This window comes from Callithrix jacchus, chromosome 1, assembly GCF_049354715.1.
Source record: "Callithrix jacchus isolate 240 chromosome 1, calJac240_pri, whole genome shotgun sequence".
NCBI classification, from domain to species: domain Eukaryota; kingdom Metazoa; phylum Chordata; class Mammalia; order Primates; family Cebidae; genus Callithrix; species Callithrix jacchus.
The window spans coordinates 186177967-186193687 of record NC_133502.1 but is presented as its reverse complement, the minus strand read 5'-3'; the positions used below and the strand labels follow the sequence as shown (position 1 = coordinate 186193687).

Here is a 15721-nt window from a genome sequence, read left to right as displayed (position 1 = left end):
ATAAAGATGAGGTATGGGGTTCTCCTTCCCAGCATTGTTGAGCTTCGTGAAAGAAATATCATCCGTACATTACAAAGGGTTCACCTGGTCCAGACACGCAGTGTGTCTGATGCTCCTGCCAAAGCCAGGGAGGCTCTCCCCTTCCTGACAGGAGACGTGCTTGGCCCAAGTGAACACAGCAGGCTGCAGCTGTTGCTGTGTCAGGTGGGGGCGAGAAGGGTGATTTCTGGAGCATTCACATTCCTCTTCCAGGTCTGGTGAGTTTTTGATAATAAACAGGTGTGGCCTTGAGTGTGGCTGGGTAGCCTCTGCTCACACCCCATCCATTTTTCGGTGGCTGCTCCTCTGTGTTGAGGGCCTTGGTCCACTCAGCCTCAGAAGACCCCAAGGGGGTGTGCACAGCTGAGGGCCCTACTCAGCCATCTCAGAATGCACTGACCCGGGAAGGCCCCAGCTCGCACTACCAGGACCAACAGAGCCTGGCCGGTGGCTGAGCCCTGTCCCCTGCCCTGGGGAAGCTTTGTCACCATGAGTCACCCTGACTTGGGGAAGGAGCTAAACAGGAGGCCCTGGGACCGGGTGAGATGGGCTCTGTGCTGGGCGCTCCTTTTAAATGGCAGGAACTTGCTCTGACAGTGCCCTGCTGTGGGGCCACCCTGGCAGGCCTTTGTGACACCCAAAATATTTGCTATTAGCTTGATTCAACCAATACTTGTTTGTACACCCAGCACCTGACCCAGGGCATGGAGCAGAACAGGTGGACACTCAAGCCACAATTCTAGTCATCTGCCAGCTACGGGCTGTCCCAGGGGAAGGGCCTGTACCGGGCTGCTACCGGCAGGGTTGGTGGGGCCAGCAGAGCCTTGGGTCCAGGCTCCAGTCATCCCTCAGTCACCTCTTGCCGCTGCCTCTGGGACGAGGTGACCTGCTGGTCCCTACACCCTCCTGAGCCTGGGCTTGGCAGGAACCCACCCCACCCCACACAGCACCTCCTCACAGACACTGAGGTGGAAGGCCGTAGGCCATCTGGGCTCCTGGAGGAACATGGCCTCCCCTGTGGCCCCGTGTAGAGGGGTCAACAATGGCTACATCCAGGCTACATCCATCCTTGGTCTTCCGGCCCATTCCTTCATGCAGTGGTACAACGTTTGACACTGGGCACTTGCACCTCAGGCCGGACGACTGGGCACCCTGCTTGGGCAGTCTATTCACAAAGTGCAGGGAAGTTGTTACTGTGCTAGATAAGCATCTAAAATGCCTGGGTGAATTCTGTGTATCAAACCTCCACGCATTTGAGTGCTACCGAGGTTACACTAAAAGCCCTCCTGTGGCGAATGAGGCCAGTCCGCATGGAGAACACAGCAGGCTGCCTGCTTTGGGTCTCGGGTCCCTGGAGAGGGGTGGGGGCTCTGCTGGCTTTGCCTTCCCGGCCTCTCTGTTCAAGTGCAGCTCTGCCTCTGGCTGTGGGACTCACCTGGTGCCCCGTCGGCTTCCAGAACGATGCCAGAGCAGAGCACCTGGTGCTTGGCACAGGGCACACACACACAGACACAAAACACGCCAGTGTACTCACACGTTTTTACACACGTACTCACACACATGCAGACTCATTGGACACGTGCACACAGCTCCCCTAACCTCTGCCTGGAATGTCCCCTCTTTGGGGACAAATCTGGGGTGAAAAGGAAGCTGTACTTCCTTGGACGGGGACAGAGTTGGGCCACGTCCGGGGGGACCCCAAGTTCTGCAGAGATCAGCTGAAATATGGTATCATTAATAAAAACCCCATTTAAAGTACTTCTCTTTTTTTTTTTATTGATTTCATTGAAAACAGAACAGGAAATGATCAGAGCCAAAAGACTGCTCTTAAAACTGTCAAAAACATTTTAACAGAAAAAAATAAACATGACTGCATTATGAATGTCTTAGAAGAGTTGCACAAAAAAAAACCCCACTGTTACTGCACTAATTACAGTATTTAAAAAGGTATATGCCAAAAAAAAGTATATGACCTGCCAGGCCACCACACAAAAGGTGATGGCAAGTTTATTCACACTACAAGACTAACATTTTTAAAAAAGTTTTTCCTGCATTTTATTCTAAAATCATTTTGTTCTCTTTATACAGTTGATAGTTTATTTCACGTGGTGAGTAGAAACCACACCGGAATCAGCACCGTTGTCTGTGTTTTTTTATTTTTTGTTTGTCCTAATGTTCAGTAATGGTAGAAAATAAATCAGTTTATTCATCATAGCATGTGGCTTAAAAAAATCAACAGAAGGTGCCAGCGTCAGCGGAACCGGTGGGGCTGGTGCCGGGTCCGCCTGCACCCACCAAACCACTTCCTTGAAAAGAAACGTCAGTTAGAGGTTTGATATATAGGACTAGATATAGGATTCCTTTAAAAAGCAAACCCACATTTTCTCCAAAGTTAGTGGTGGGGTCGGTCTCATGACCTCTCCGAGACTGGCGGGAGACTGTCCTTGGTGCGGCCCGGGGACCCGGCACCAGCCACGCAGGCCGCGGGCAGGGAGAACGGAGCAGCTCGTGCTAACAGCGGCTTTGGCAGAGCCACACAGAAGAGTCTGGGCGGACAGGAGAACAGCGAGGACCTCGGAGGTCAGAGGAAGAAACGAGAAACTTCGTAACGACAAATCAGCATCAGAAACTCACAAGGAGATGTCGGCGTGGATTCCCAGCATCTTTGGGGAGCGGGCCGAAGCGCGCACTCCAACCTGGGCAGGGGCCCGCAGCTCGCCCACAGGTCGGGGAAGGTGGCTGGGAGGCGTCCACGCCCGTCCGCCGGGGCTGCAGCCTCACCTCTGACCCCTCCAGGAAGCCGACGACACAGCCTCCACGCAGGACCGTTGAGAATCTCTTCTCCTCCTCCTCTAAATGCCCCGCTGGCCGGCGGCGTCTCATAGCGGGTCTGCAGCAGCCGCGGAGCTGGTGTCGGGCAGGCCATCCTCCTGCGCCTCCTGGGCCGCGCTGGCCTGACGCTGGGCCAGAGCCGCGCTCGAGTGCCGGCACTTGGGGGACCCGCAGCGGCAGCTGAAGAGCTTGCCTTTGATGTCCCAGAAGCGCTCTCCGTAGTCAAACCTGGGGAAAAGAACAACACAGACTCAAGGTCGAACCCAGAGGCACCTCCCACAAGCCGGATGAATCCAGGCTGGGCCCCAGCTTCCTCCCCGCTGCCCGCGCATCCTAGGCCTCAGTGTTTACAACGACAGGAAAGCTATTTAGACAAACTCGAGAGGACACGGCCGGGGCCAGGGCGGTGCGTACCCGAGCTGCTCCCCGGCCTCAATCAGGCGGGTGCTGAAGAAGGCGATCCGGGGGAAGCGCAGGTCCTGGTGGGCCATGAACACGCGCACAGGCACCAGGTTGGGCTCGCAGTGGTGGTTGATGAACCGGCTGACATTCCCGTAGAACCGCGCGTCGATGCAGTAAACCTCCCCGTCCTGCAGGGCGAGAGAAGCCGGCAAGCGCCCCAGTGAGCGAGGCCCAGACATGCGGGTCCCAGAGCCTGGGGCTGGGCATAGGTACTGCCACGCAGGAGGGGCTTCTCCTGTGAGCTGCAGCGGCGGTGCGGGACCTGTGCTGGCCTCCTCGCCGTGGGGCCGCCCACGCCACACCCTGCCCTCCTCGGCTGCGGTGGGGCGGGTGGTGCAGGCCGTTCCCTTGCCAGCGTCCCCACGGGGCTTCCAGTGCGGCGAAATGTGGACAGCACCGCCCGCCCGCGCCCACGGGGCCATTTGGCACCAACAGCAGAAGAGAAAGGAGGCTGGGGCTGCAGGAGCCGTGCAGGCAGTGGCAGGGCTGACAGGCTCGGGAGGGATGGGGCTGGCGTCCGGGACGCGCTGTCCTGGTGAAGAGGAGCCCCGAGGGTCTGGGGAGACTCAGTGGCGGATGGCACCGCGGAAAGCGACTTCTGCTGCAGCCCCTCCGGAGGCCAGTGAGACTGTGGAACAGGACGCCAGAGACTGAGGCGTCCTCCTCACCCTGCTGCCTTGGAGAGGAGCCCAGGATTCCAGGTGGCCTCATGGCTCTGGCCCCTGGAACTGACCTGTGATTATGGATTCTGAGTTGACCAGCTGGGCCTGACCTAGCCACGCTAGGTTCTCTCTGGAGACCCAGGGCGGAGCTGCTGCTGGCCTGGAGGGAGAGGCTGCGTGGCAGGAAGGTGGGGGTTCCGGTCGGCAGCTAGCAAAGAACCTGGACGCTGCCCACGTGACCACAGGGACCGAGGCTCAGCAGTGCCCAGCCCCTGCTGCGCACACTGAGGCGAGTGGGTGGGCCCCGTGGCGTGCCGCGAGTGGGTGGCGTGGTTTGTTACCCAGCGATGGGAAGCAGCAATGCCACAGGCGACAGCCAGGCAGAGGGGCAAGGAGGCACCTGCTCCCCAGGACGGAGTTCTGAGAGGGCGGGGCCTGCGGCGGAGGCGGCCCCACAACACCGGGTCCACAACCTGCCCCAGAACGAACATCATAGGTCAAGAGATTAAAATCCAAACCAGTGGGTGAGGGCGTGTAGGAAGGCAGATGTCCGACAACCTTCAGGACACAGGTAGTGACAAGACGGCGAAGCCCAGGTGAGCACAGCTGTGGGACGGGACCAGCCACAGCCCCCAAAGCCAAAGGCGCGTTAGGCTGCCTCCCAGTTTACCCCAAAGACACAGAGCTCACAGTGGCTCACGTGGTGTGGACTTTGCCCTCTGCTTTGGGGTCTGATGGACTAAGAATCTATAGGTGACCCCTCCCCGTGAAGAAAGCAAATCTGAAACTAGCAACAGCGCATGCCCAAAGGTCCTGGAGAGCAGCAAGATCACGCTGAGGGGCCCCTCTTGGAGGGGCCAGGCCCAGCTTTGCCCCAGCTTTCACCAGGAGCAGCCGGTCTAGCAGAGCACACAGGGCTGCCCCGTGGGGAAGGACCTGCAGTGCTGCTGAGGCGGGTGGGTGTCGAAGTCTGTGTACACAGATCTCGCCTGACCATGACCCAATGAAGACAGTGACCCTGGTAGAGACCCATGACTGGAGAAAGGCCCAGGGGCCACGCAGGAGGCAGGGTCTGTGGAGGGAACCCTGCCAATCCTAGGACTGGAGCGAAGGCACAGGGGCCAGGCGGGAGGTGGGGCCTGCAGAAGGGGCCCAGCCAATCGCACTAGGGAAAACACATGGGAGAGAAAGCAGCATCCTCCCTAGTTAACAGGAACAACCCAAGTGACCTGACACTTGAAACACTGAGGATACGAACACACGCAAAAGAGAAAGTCACTCAACAGAGTCCAGCCTTAGGATGAACCAGATGCTGGGCCAACAGACGCGTGTATTTTCAAGGCACCTCCTAAGGCTGTCCTCAATGAGGAGCAACAAAGCAAGATTTCAAGGCATGAAAATCTCAGAGAAATGAGAAGCCTGAGCAGAGAAACAGAAATAATCCAACAGAAATTCTAAATGGAAATTCACTGGCTGCTGAAGCCATCACTGGGTGGATGAACGGAACCTCAGCTTTGTCTAATGACAGTAAAGGTACAAACAAATTGACTTGTGAGCAACATTATTTGAGGTAAAGAGCAAGGGCTGAAATCAATCTGAATGCCCCCAAAAGGAGGAAGATTTCCACATATTGACAATATGGTGACTACCAATATCCTGTTAGAAGAAAAGTTAAAGGCTGGCGTAGTAGCTACACTCTACCACTTTTTGTGTAAGAAAAGAGAAGGAATAAGAAGCCTACTTGAGTATTTTTTCTCTATTTCTGCTGATGGTTACTGCAGGGGCTATGGTTGCAATGTGTGTCCCCCCTCAAGACTCACAGGCTGAGACCCTCACCCCCAAGGTGAGGTGTTAGGAGGTGGGGCTTTGGGGAGATGATTAGGTCTTGGGGGTAGAGGGAATTGTGCCCTCATAAAAGGGACCCCAGAGAGCTGCTATACCCCCTTCACCATGTAAGGACACAGTGAGAAGTCACTGGCTATGAACCAGGAAGCCCTCAGCAGCACCAGATCTACCAGCGCCTTCATCCTAGGACTTCCAGCCTCCAGAGCAGTGAGATTTGTAAGCCTCATAGTTTACAGTGTTTTGCTATGGAAGCCCAAATGGACTCAGACAGCAGGTAACAGAATACAGAGAATATGGAGAAGCAAGGCTTTTCTGGGTCTGAACTTCCTAAGCAGCAAAGATTTTACACAATCAAAAAACAACAAAAATTAAATTGTAACATTCAAAATGAACTAAAATTCATGCAACTGCGTATTACACTGGTGACACAATCACACAAGAAACATCTCAGTGCTGCGAAGCGCAGGACTCTGTCCCGCATCCGAGGAACATGCCCTAAGGACCGAGACGCTGCAGAGACGCAGACGCCGTTCCGCAGCTGTACTGGCACTTTCTGTTAGCAATAACATCTGGAGTGCTATTTTGAAACTAAAGATTTCAGAAACCAAGATTTTTGTTGTAAGAAATACAAATAAGAAATCGAAGTTGGATAATAACCATATACTGTTAAATGCGAACTGGAAAGATTAACATGAACACATTTTTAAACACTCATTTACTTCATAGCTCTGTCCTCTGAAAAGTGAATCTGAAGCCCATGGTACCCTGACAGCACTGGGCACCCCAGAGTCTTGTTTCAGTGTCTAAAAATATTTCTCCTCCAAAAGTACAAGGACATCCTGAAGAAATGGCTTCCAAGCCTGGGCCCAGGAACGTGAGAGGCCTGGGGTCCATGTGGTGCCACACAGCACTGTCACCTAAAGAAGGCTCACCTGCCCGGGCTCCCCACAACCAGAGGGACAATTTGATCATTAAATAAGAATGGCTATAACTGATCAAAACACACATATAAAAAATGTTTTTACATGTAAAAAATGTAAAACTCCATGAGCCCACATTAACACTCAAAACAGAGGAAATTTTAAAAAAGGCCAAAATTTCTTTGCTGCCAGTAATTTTTATGCCACTTCCTTACTCTGAAACTTGGCAACTAAATGGTAAGAGCAAAGCATTGATCTTGCCTGCCCAGGTTTAGGTTTGTTTGTTTGTTTGTTTATTTATGTATTTATGTATATATGTATGTATGTATGTATTTTTGGAGACGGAGTTTTGCTCTTGTTACCCAGGCTGGAGTGCAATAGCGCGATCTCGGCTCACTGCAACCTCCGCCTCCTGGGTTCAGGCAATTCTCCTGCCTCAGCCTCCTGAGTAGCTGGAATTACAGGCACGCACCACCATGCCCCGCTAATTTTTTGTATTTTTAGTAGAGACGGGGTTTCACCATGTTGACCAGGATGGTCTCGAGCTCTGGACCTCATGATCCACCTGCCTCGGCCTCCCAAAGTGCTGGGATTATAGGCTTGAGCCACCGCACCTGGCCCAGGTTTATTTATTAAAATAGAAAAATGTCTGTTAATGAATATGGAAGGCATGGATGCCCAGGGCGGGCAGTCAAGAATCATCCCACCCTATGGCACAGCCATAAAGCTCCCTACGGGACACAGCAGCTCCAGTGTATCACCAAACCTCAGCCCTTCCTCCTAGCTGGCAGCAAACACAGGGGATAAGAGAACAAGTGAAATGACACCATGAGGGGCCCACAGAAACCTGGACCGTGGGATTTCTCCAGCTGTTAGCCAGTCTCCTACACAAGCCACCATGTGGGCTGCTGTTAAGAACCTTCTGGATGTGGCAAGTATCATACAAGGAACAGCCCACCTGATTCCAGAGGGGCAAACCAGGGAGAGACACTGGGGAAACCAGGAAGGTCTGTAGATGAATATCACATGACGGCCAATCTTGTCAGGCATCACCATTCACAGGCACACTGACATCACTGGGGGTAAAATGTTGTATTTGTCACCAACTTTGTATCAGCAAAAAAGGACGAAACAAATAAAGCAAGATACTAACAACCACCAAGTCCAGGTGGGGGCATAAGAGCCTCCACTCTCCTGAATCTCTCTGCTTTCCAGTATGTCTGAGAATTTTCACAATGTCTGGTAAAAAAGGAATTGCAAATACAAGAAAAAGGAATTGAAGGAAGTGGCAGAGAAGTAAAACATTTTTCTTCTTTTTTTTTTTTTTAACTAAATAAGAGGCCTAAATGTCTCTAAAATTAGGGAAGAGGCATCAGAGGAGAGCCTGTGTGGAGAAGGTGCTGCCACAGGTGAGCAGGTGCAGGTGGCAGGCCGGTTAGACAGTGGGAAGAAGGAAGGTGTCAGTGGGTGCAGGGCAGGAGCCTAAGTGGCAATGTCTGTGAGATCAGGGCGGAGGCCTTCCTGTGATGCATGGATGTCCCGCCCTCTAAGATGGAGACAACACCGGGCCTGTTGTGTGGAGTGGACCTTACTACAGGCATTCACTTCACTTCGCCAGAGACAAAAGAGGCCGTCTGGGAGGGCCAGGGCCCATCTGGGCTCTTCCAAGGATCCCTCGCCGGCTCTACAAGTCCCCATGCAGCGCAAGGGAGGGGAGGCACGGAGACGGCAGCTCTCGGAGGCCCTTCCATCAGGACCCTGGACTGGCACTGCTCTGAGCCATCAAGGGCTCATTGCAGACATGAGGCCCCAGGGCTGAGGCCTTTCTGTTCCTGGTCTCATTTTGTGGTATTTCTGCCCAGAGCCATTGGCCTTAGAGAATCTCTAGTGCAGTTCGTTAAAAATAACCCTCCTCCTACCCTGAGAACCTTCCATCTCTGCACTAAGTATCACTGGGGCCCTGCATGTGGGGTCTGTGGCTGCCCAGGAGACGTGGTACCTCCGCAACCCACATCCCCACAGTAGCACACTGTGTGGCTTCTCAGGATAAGCACCTTCCTCAGTCTGACTCCCAGGAGCTTCTGTGAAGACCCTTCAGACCCCCGTGCTCTGCTTGGACTCACTGCCCAGATCTGAGGGGGCCCAGAGTCAGGGTCTGGCCTGTGGACAGCCAGGGCTGCAGGCCCCAAGAGACAAAAGGGGCCACTCCCATGGGCCATCGACCCTGCTCACGGCCTCCTGCTGCATGCCGTTCGTCCATGTACCTCCCACGATGGTAGCCAGGCTGACCACCCTGTCAGCTGGCACAAGGAGCCCCCCTCACGCAGGAGCACGACCTCTCCCAGCTGTTCCTATGGTTCAAAGGCATCAGATCCCAGAATCCTCACAGGACAGACACTGCTGAGGGCTTTCAATGTATCCTCAAGTGCTGCTTTTCCAAGGCTGCTCTGATAAAGAAACCATCTGCCTAGGTTTCAGGTAAGCACACCATGGAGAGGCCCCCTGGGGCACCTCACTGACGGCAGATTTGAACAAAGGCCTAAAGAAGGTAAGGACCAGGAGGGTGGGTGGCAGAATCCCAGAAGAGCATGAGGGAGAACAGCGAACAACTGTGAGAGCAGTGGTGGGAGCGTTGGGAGGGGCAGTCCGTAGGGAATAGGGTGTGCAAGGTTTGAGCCAACAGCAGAGGCCTTGGGGTCCCTAGAGCCCCAGGCTGAGAACAGATGGCAACAGCAGGGCCAGGGCAGACACAGGGGCAGGTGCTCACTGCAGTAGTCCAGGAAATATTTTGAAGACACAACCAGAAAGTTTCCTGGCACCCAGAGATGTCGGCGCTCAGGTAGACGTGGCTCTGAGGTCTAGGGGTGGGTCAGAGCTGCAGCAGACACCTGGGAGTGTCTGCAGCTCCTCACAGCCCCAAGACAAACAAGAACTGTACCTGGGCTGAAAGTGAGAGAGTCCTGGGAGGAGCAAGGCTGGACGCTGCTGCCTCGGGTGGTGGGGACTGGAGCCTGCCCTGGACTTAGGAGCACTCATTGGAGGCAAGGCCTGGCTGTGTCTGGTGGAAGACTGGAAGGCAAGGACTCAGGCGAATGTGGCAGCTCTGGGGCGTCAGGGAGGGAGTAAAGTGCCAAGGGGATGTCTCTGAGGAGGTGAGGGCAGGTGTGGCTCCAGACAGGAGCAGGAAGCACAGAAAGTCCATGCCAGGGAACAGGTGTGAAGGCAGAGCACAGATGTGCCAGGAGGAGGCAGGGACACCCCTGGCCAACACAAGTTAGTCAAAGAACTGAAAGCGTCCAGAAGCGATCTGACTTGGCAATACTGTGCCTGCTGAATGTGACAATTTAAAAGCAGCCTTGGAATTTGCAGTCCTTATTTTCCAAAAGGATTGGTCACGGTGGACTGGGAATATTGGAAATGGCCCTTCCAGACAGACAGCTTGGTAAGTGCAGCCCTAGGTGAGCAGGAGGAACCTGGCCAGTGTAGGCCATAGCCACATCTGCAGGGAGACAAGCCTGTGTGCAGCAAGGCCACCATTAGGAGGTGGCTTTGGAACCTCCAGCAAAGCTCTGCTCCCCTCTCCTCTGCTCTGCGGCTCCACCCGCCTGCCTTGGTCAAAGGGTGTCAGCGCAGTGAGCCGTGCTGCGGCTGTACCCCAAGACCCCTGCAAAGGGGCACAACAAGGTGGGGTCCCAGCCTGCTGCCAAGGACAACTAGGAAGCCCAGCAATATCACAGAAAAAAAAAGAGGGGAGAAGGCCCCGCCCGAGGACTTACAGACTCACAGAAGGAGCTCCACGCCCAGCTCTGGGAGACAGCGGGGCACCAAGGGGACTCTGCTTCCACTAGGGGCGGCCAGGAGACCATGCCACTTCAGGGTTGGGCCCAAGCATGCGGGTAGCAGGGTTGGGCCCAAGCATGCGGGTAGGGAGCCTGCTGTGGTCTGAATATTTGTGCTTCTAAGTCCATGTGCTGAGGGTGACGGTGTTGGAGGCTGACAAGGGTGTGAGGGTGAAGCTGTCAGGGATGAGATTTGGGTCTTCATAATAAGAGGCCCCAGAGAGCTACCCTCCCTTCCACGTGAGGACCCAGTGGAGAAGGCATAGTCCCTCCATGAGCCAGAGGGTGGGGGCCTCCCCAGAACGAAACTAGTTGGTGCCTTGACCTTAGACTTCCAGCCTCCAACACTATGAGAAACTAGTGTCTGTTGTGCAGACTGCGCAGTCTATGGCGTTCTGTTCCAGCAGCCTCAACAGACTGAGACAGGCCCCAGGAACCAGAGCCACTGGGGGACAAAAGTCAGCTGGAGTGACAGAGGCCAGGGCTCAGCTCAGCTCTGAGGCCTCTGGGCTCCTGGAAGTTGACTGGGGTGACCCAATGCATTTTCTTCAAGCAAGTTTGCAAATACAGTGTCTGGCACCCAAACAAAACTGACCAGAAACATGAGGAGATAGGGAAAGGAGAATAATAACAAGCAGCACAACAGATTTTAGAAACAGACCTATGGAGATGCCAGATGCTGGAAGGAGAGACCAGGGCAGGAGATAAGGCAGCAAGAAGATGGCACAGACACAGGAACGCACGCCCGCGCCCCCCACCACAGACCCAGACCAACCACACAACACAGTGACACCGCATGGTTAAAATATACACAAATTAAATTTCAAATAACAACAGCATATAAATCAGATATTCACATTAACAGAATGATAAGAAAAATCATAGGCTTATTTCAACAGATGTTTTTTAAGGTTCAACAAAATTCAACATCAATTCATGAAACCCTTTGGGAAGGAAAAGAGAACTCTGTTACTGTTATTCTGATAGAGTCACCCAACACCTGCATCACAGCAAATGGTCCTGAAAGGTCCTGCACCTCCCAACCCACCACCTGCACACCAGCATCACAGGAAACGGTCCTGAAAGGCCCCGCGCCTTCCATCCCACACGTGCACACCAGCATCACAGGAAATGGTCCTGAAAGACCCCGCGCCTCCTCCCATTCCACACCTGCACACCAGCATCACAGGAAATGGCCCTGAAAGGCCCCGCGCCTCCTCCCATCCCACACGTGCACATCAACATCACAGGAAACGGCCCTGAAAGGCCCCGCACCTCCTCCAATCCCACACCTGCACACCAGCATCACAGGAAATGGTCCTGAAAGGCCCCGCGCCTCCTCCCATCCCACACCTGCACACCAGCATCACAGGAAATGGTCCTGAAAGGCCCCGCGCCTCCTCCCATCCCACACCTGCACACCAGCATCACAGGAAACGGTCCTGAAAGGCCCCGCACCTCCTCCCATCCCACACCTGCACACCAACATCACAGGAAACGGTCCTGAAAGGCACCACGCCTCCTCCCATCCCACACCTGCACACCAACATCACAGGAAACGGTCCTGAAAGGCACCACGCCTCCCCCCATCCCACACCTGCACACCAACATCACAGGAAACGGTCCTGAAAGGCCCCGCGCCTCCTCCCATCCCACACCTGCAAACCAACATCACAGGAAACAGTCCTGAAAGGCCCCGCGCCTCCACCCATCCCACACCTGCACACCAGCATCACAGGAAACGGTCCTGAAGGGCCCTGCGCCTCCCATCCCACACCTGCACACCAGCATCACAGGAAATGGTCCTGAAAGGCCCGGTGCCTCCCATCCCATACCTGCACACCAGCATCACAGGAAATGGTCCTGAAAGATCCAACACCTCCCATCCCACACCTGCACACCAGTATCATAGGAAATGGTCCTGAAAAGCCCCCCGCCATCTCCCATCCCACACCTGCACACCAACATCACAGGAAATGGTCCTGAAAGGCCCCGAGCCACCTCCCATCCCACATCTGCACACTAGCATCACAGGAAATGGTCCTGAAAAGCCCTGCGCCGCCTCCCTGACACTGGGCAGCCCCGCCAGTGTGGTGATGACATGGGCACACGCACGGAAAACAATGAACACACACACATATCATTACACTTAATAGGTGACTTTAAGCGACAGGTTAAATAGATAATTTTAAAAACCCAATGTATTTCTATATATCAAGCAACAACTGTGGGAAAAAAAAGCCTTCTTCAAATACAAGAGCGTCGAGGTTACTGAGACACTAAGACTCCTGCTTCTGAATGTGATGGGGCAGCTGGAGCTGCACCTGCCCTCCCGCCCAAGACTGATCACCCAGCCAAATTCATGGGACACAAACTGGGAATGACTGTGCGGGACCTCTGGGCAGTTTCTCATACTTGAACATCACTCACACACGACCTCGCCAGGAAATAACGAAGGCCATGTGCTGTGTGATTCCACTGACAGGATATTACAGAAAAGGCAGGACTGCAGAGACAGGAAGCAAGTCAGTGTGGCTGTGGCTGAGTGGGGAAGGCAGGTGCCCTTGGGGAGAGGGAGCAGGTCAAACACACATAGCATCGTAAGGCAGTCCCAAGAGTCTCCCTTGTATCAACCCGTCCCCTTGAGCGTGACTTGCTTCTGGCCCATAGGATGTGAGGAAGGCAGCGTGGCAAACCCCGATATTCTCCTGCTGACCTTCAAGAAGACAGCTACCTCTAGGAGCTCAGAGCACCCCCGGCTGCCAGCCAGCAAGGAAGCAGAGGATTCGTCCTACAGCCAAGGAAGAGAATTCTGATGATCCAGGGAGCATTTACACAAGGCCTGAAGCTAACATTAGCCAGGGTGAGGGCAACGCTTCCCCCAGTGACAGGAAGAGAACAAGCCAGAGAAGAGAACAAGCACGCTATGCCCAGCCTTCCTTGATACACAGACAGGAAACAAAGCTACACAGGTCAGAACTCGAGAAGAAAAACTGTCTTTCCTCACATGTGACCTGACCACATGTGCAGACAAGCCTAACAGTCCAAAAAGTTACTAGAATTCACAAGGGCATTTACAAAGGTCAATGTACAAAAAAAAAGTATTTCCCTATTATTTATTTCCAAAAAACAAATGGAAAATGAAATTTTAAAATTACGGTTTATAACATATGAAAAGTCTGAAGTTTTTAGGAATACATTTAACAAAACCTGGTGTAAGATCCACACAGTAAGAGTGACAAGGCGCCAGGTGCAGTGGCTCACGCCTGTAATCTCAGCACCGTGGGAGTCTGAGGCGGGCGGATCACGAAGTCAGGAGTTCGAGACCAGCCTGATCAACATGGTGAAACCCCAACTCTACTAAAAATACAAAAATTAGCTCGACATGGTGACATGTGCCTGTAATCCCAGCTACTCTGGAGGCTGAGACAGGAGAATCGCTTGAAGCCAGGAGGCGGAGGTCGCAGTGAGACAACATCACACCACTGCACTCCAGCCTGCACCAGAGCGAGACTCTGTCAAAAAAAAAGAAAAAAGCAACAAGGCTCTGCTGAGAAACTAAAGATCTAACTCAAAGAGAGCTGGGCCATGTACAGATGCAGGGTCAGGAGGCTCAATGTGCTAATGGCCAGCAGGGTTAGTGCAGTCTCAGCCTGGGCTCTCAACTATCTGTGGAAATGCAAAGGACACAGAGGAGGGAAAAAGAACAGAGTGTGAGGACAAACACTACCTGGCTCCCAACATTTACTATAAATGAAGAGAATGTGGCACTGGTTTCAGGATCAGCAAACAGATCAAAGGAACAAAACATGGTCCAGATGGAGATGTACATTAGCTGGTATAAGCAGGACCAGTGGTGCTGGATTAACCGTTCACACAGACACAGTGAACCTCAACTCTTACTTCAAACCCACATTTCTAAGAGACAGGCCAGGCTGGAGTGCACTGGCTCCATCAGGGCTCACTGCAGACCCCTGGGATCAAGTGAGTGACCCACCTGTCTCAGCCTCCCCAAGTGCTAGGATTACAGGAGCATGCCAGTGTGCCTGGCCTTAACTTGCGTTTTTATATAAGACTTTTTTTAAAAGGAGAAAATCATCACAATCCTGGGATAGACAGGGAATTCTTGGGATGTGGAAAGGCAACAGAATTTAAAAATTTCCGCTTCCTGAAAAATATTGTTAAGAAAGTGAGGAGGCAAGGCACAGACTAAGAAAATATTCACATCACACACATATTTATATGTGTATCAGATAGAGTCAGAAGACGGAAATAGCTCCTACAACTCAAGACAAGTAGCCAATTAAAAAACAGCCAAGTTTCAGGTGAGGCGCAGTGACTCAAGCCTGTAAACCCAGCACTTTGGGAGGCCGAGGCAGGTGAGTCACCTGCAGTCAACAGTTTGAGACCAGCTTGGCCAACATTGCAAAACCTCATCTCTAGTAAAAATATAAAAATTAGCCAGCGTGGTGGCTGGCACCTGTAATCCCAGCTACTCCAGAGTACGAGGCAGGAGAATCGCTAAGTCACAGTGTTTGGAGCTCTCACTCACTGCAGTGGGAATGGGAAGTGCTATGGCCACTTTGGACAACTAGTGGTTTCTTTATAAGTTAAAGGTATCCCATCATATGAACCAGTAACTCCACCTCATTAACTCAAGAGAAATAAAAACTCATGTCCATTAAAAACAAGTCTCTGGGAGTTGAAGCAGGTTCACTTGTGACAGCAGAACTGGAAAGGACGGAGGCCCACCCACAGGTGAGCAGGCATCAACCAGGAGGGAGGCCAGGTGGGTCAACGTTCACAACAGAAAGGAAAAACCACCGACACGTGCGGCCTCCTGGGCAAATCACAAAACACACAAAGCCAGACACAGGATTCCATTTATAGAAAATTCAAATGCAGGTGAAACTAAGCTATGAGGATGGGCAGGAGAGAAGGAGTGACTAAGGGCTCACAGGGGATTTTGGGGTGACAGAAATGCTCCATATTTTGATTGTGGCATTGATTACACTGGGATGTACATTTGTAAAACCTGAAACCATACACTTTAAAGTAGTTTGTCTTACTGTTTTTAAATTGACTGCAATAAAGTTGATCCAAGAGAAAAATATCTAAAAAA

General features: G+C 52.9%; 1 protein-coding gene across 20 annotated transcripts in view; it reads right to left on the bottom strand.

The window, feature by feature from the left end:
• Positions 1 to 2177: 2177 nt before the first annotated feature.
• Positions 2178 to 15721, bottom strand: part of EHMT1 (euchromatic histone lysine methyltransferase 1) — a 220536-nt gene continuing 206992 nt past the window's right edge. For all 20 annotated transcript variants that reach the window (XM_078333148.1, XM_054238466.2, XM_078333144.1 and 17 more), the window contains 2 exons: positions 3286 to 3461; positions 2178 to 3099 (listed from right to left, as the gene is read on the bottom strand). In XM_078333148.1, the coding sequence (XP_078189274.1) occupies positions 2919 to 3099; positions 3286 to 3461 (357 nt within the window). In that variant the 3' untranslated portion in view covers positions 2178 to 2918. The remainder of the gene's footprint in view (positions 3100 to 3285; positions 3462 to 15721) is intronic.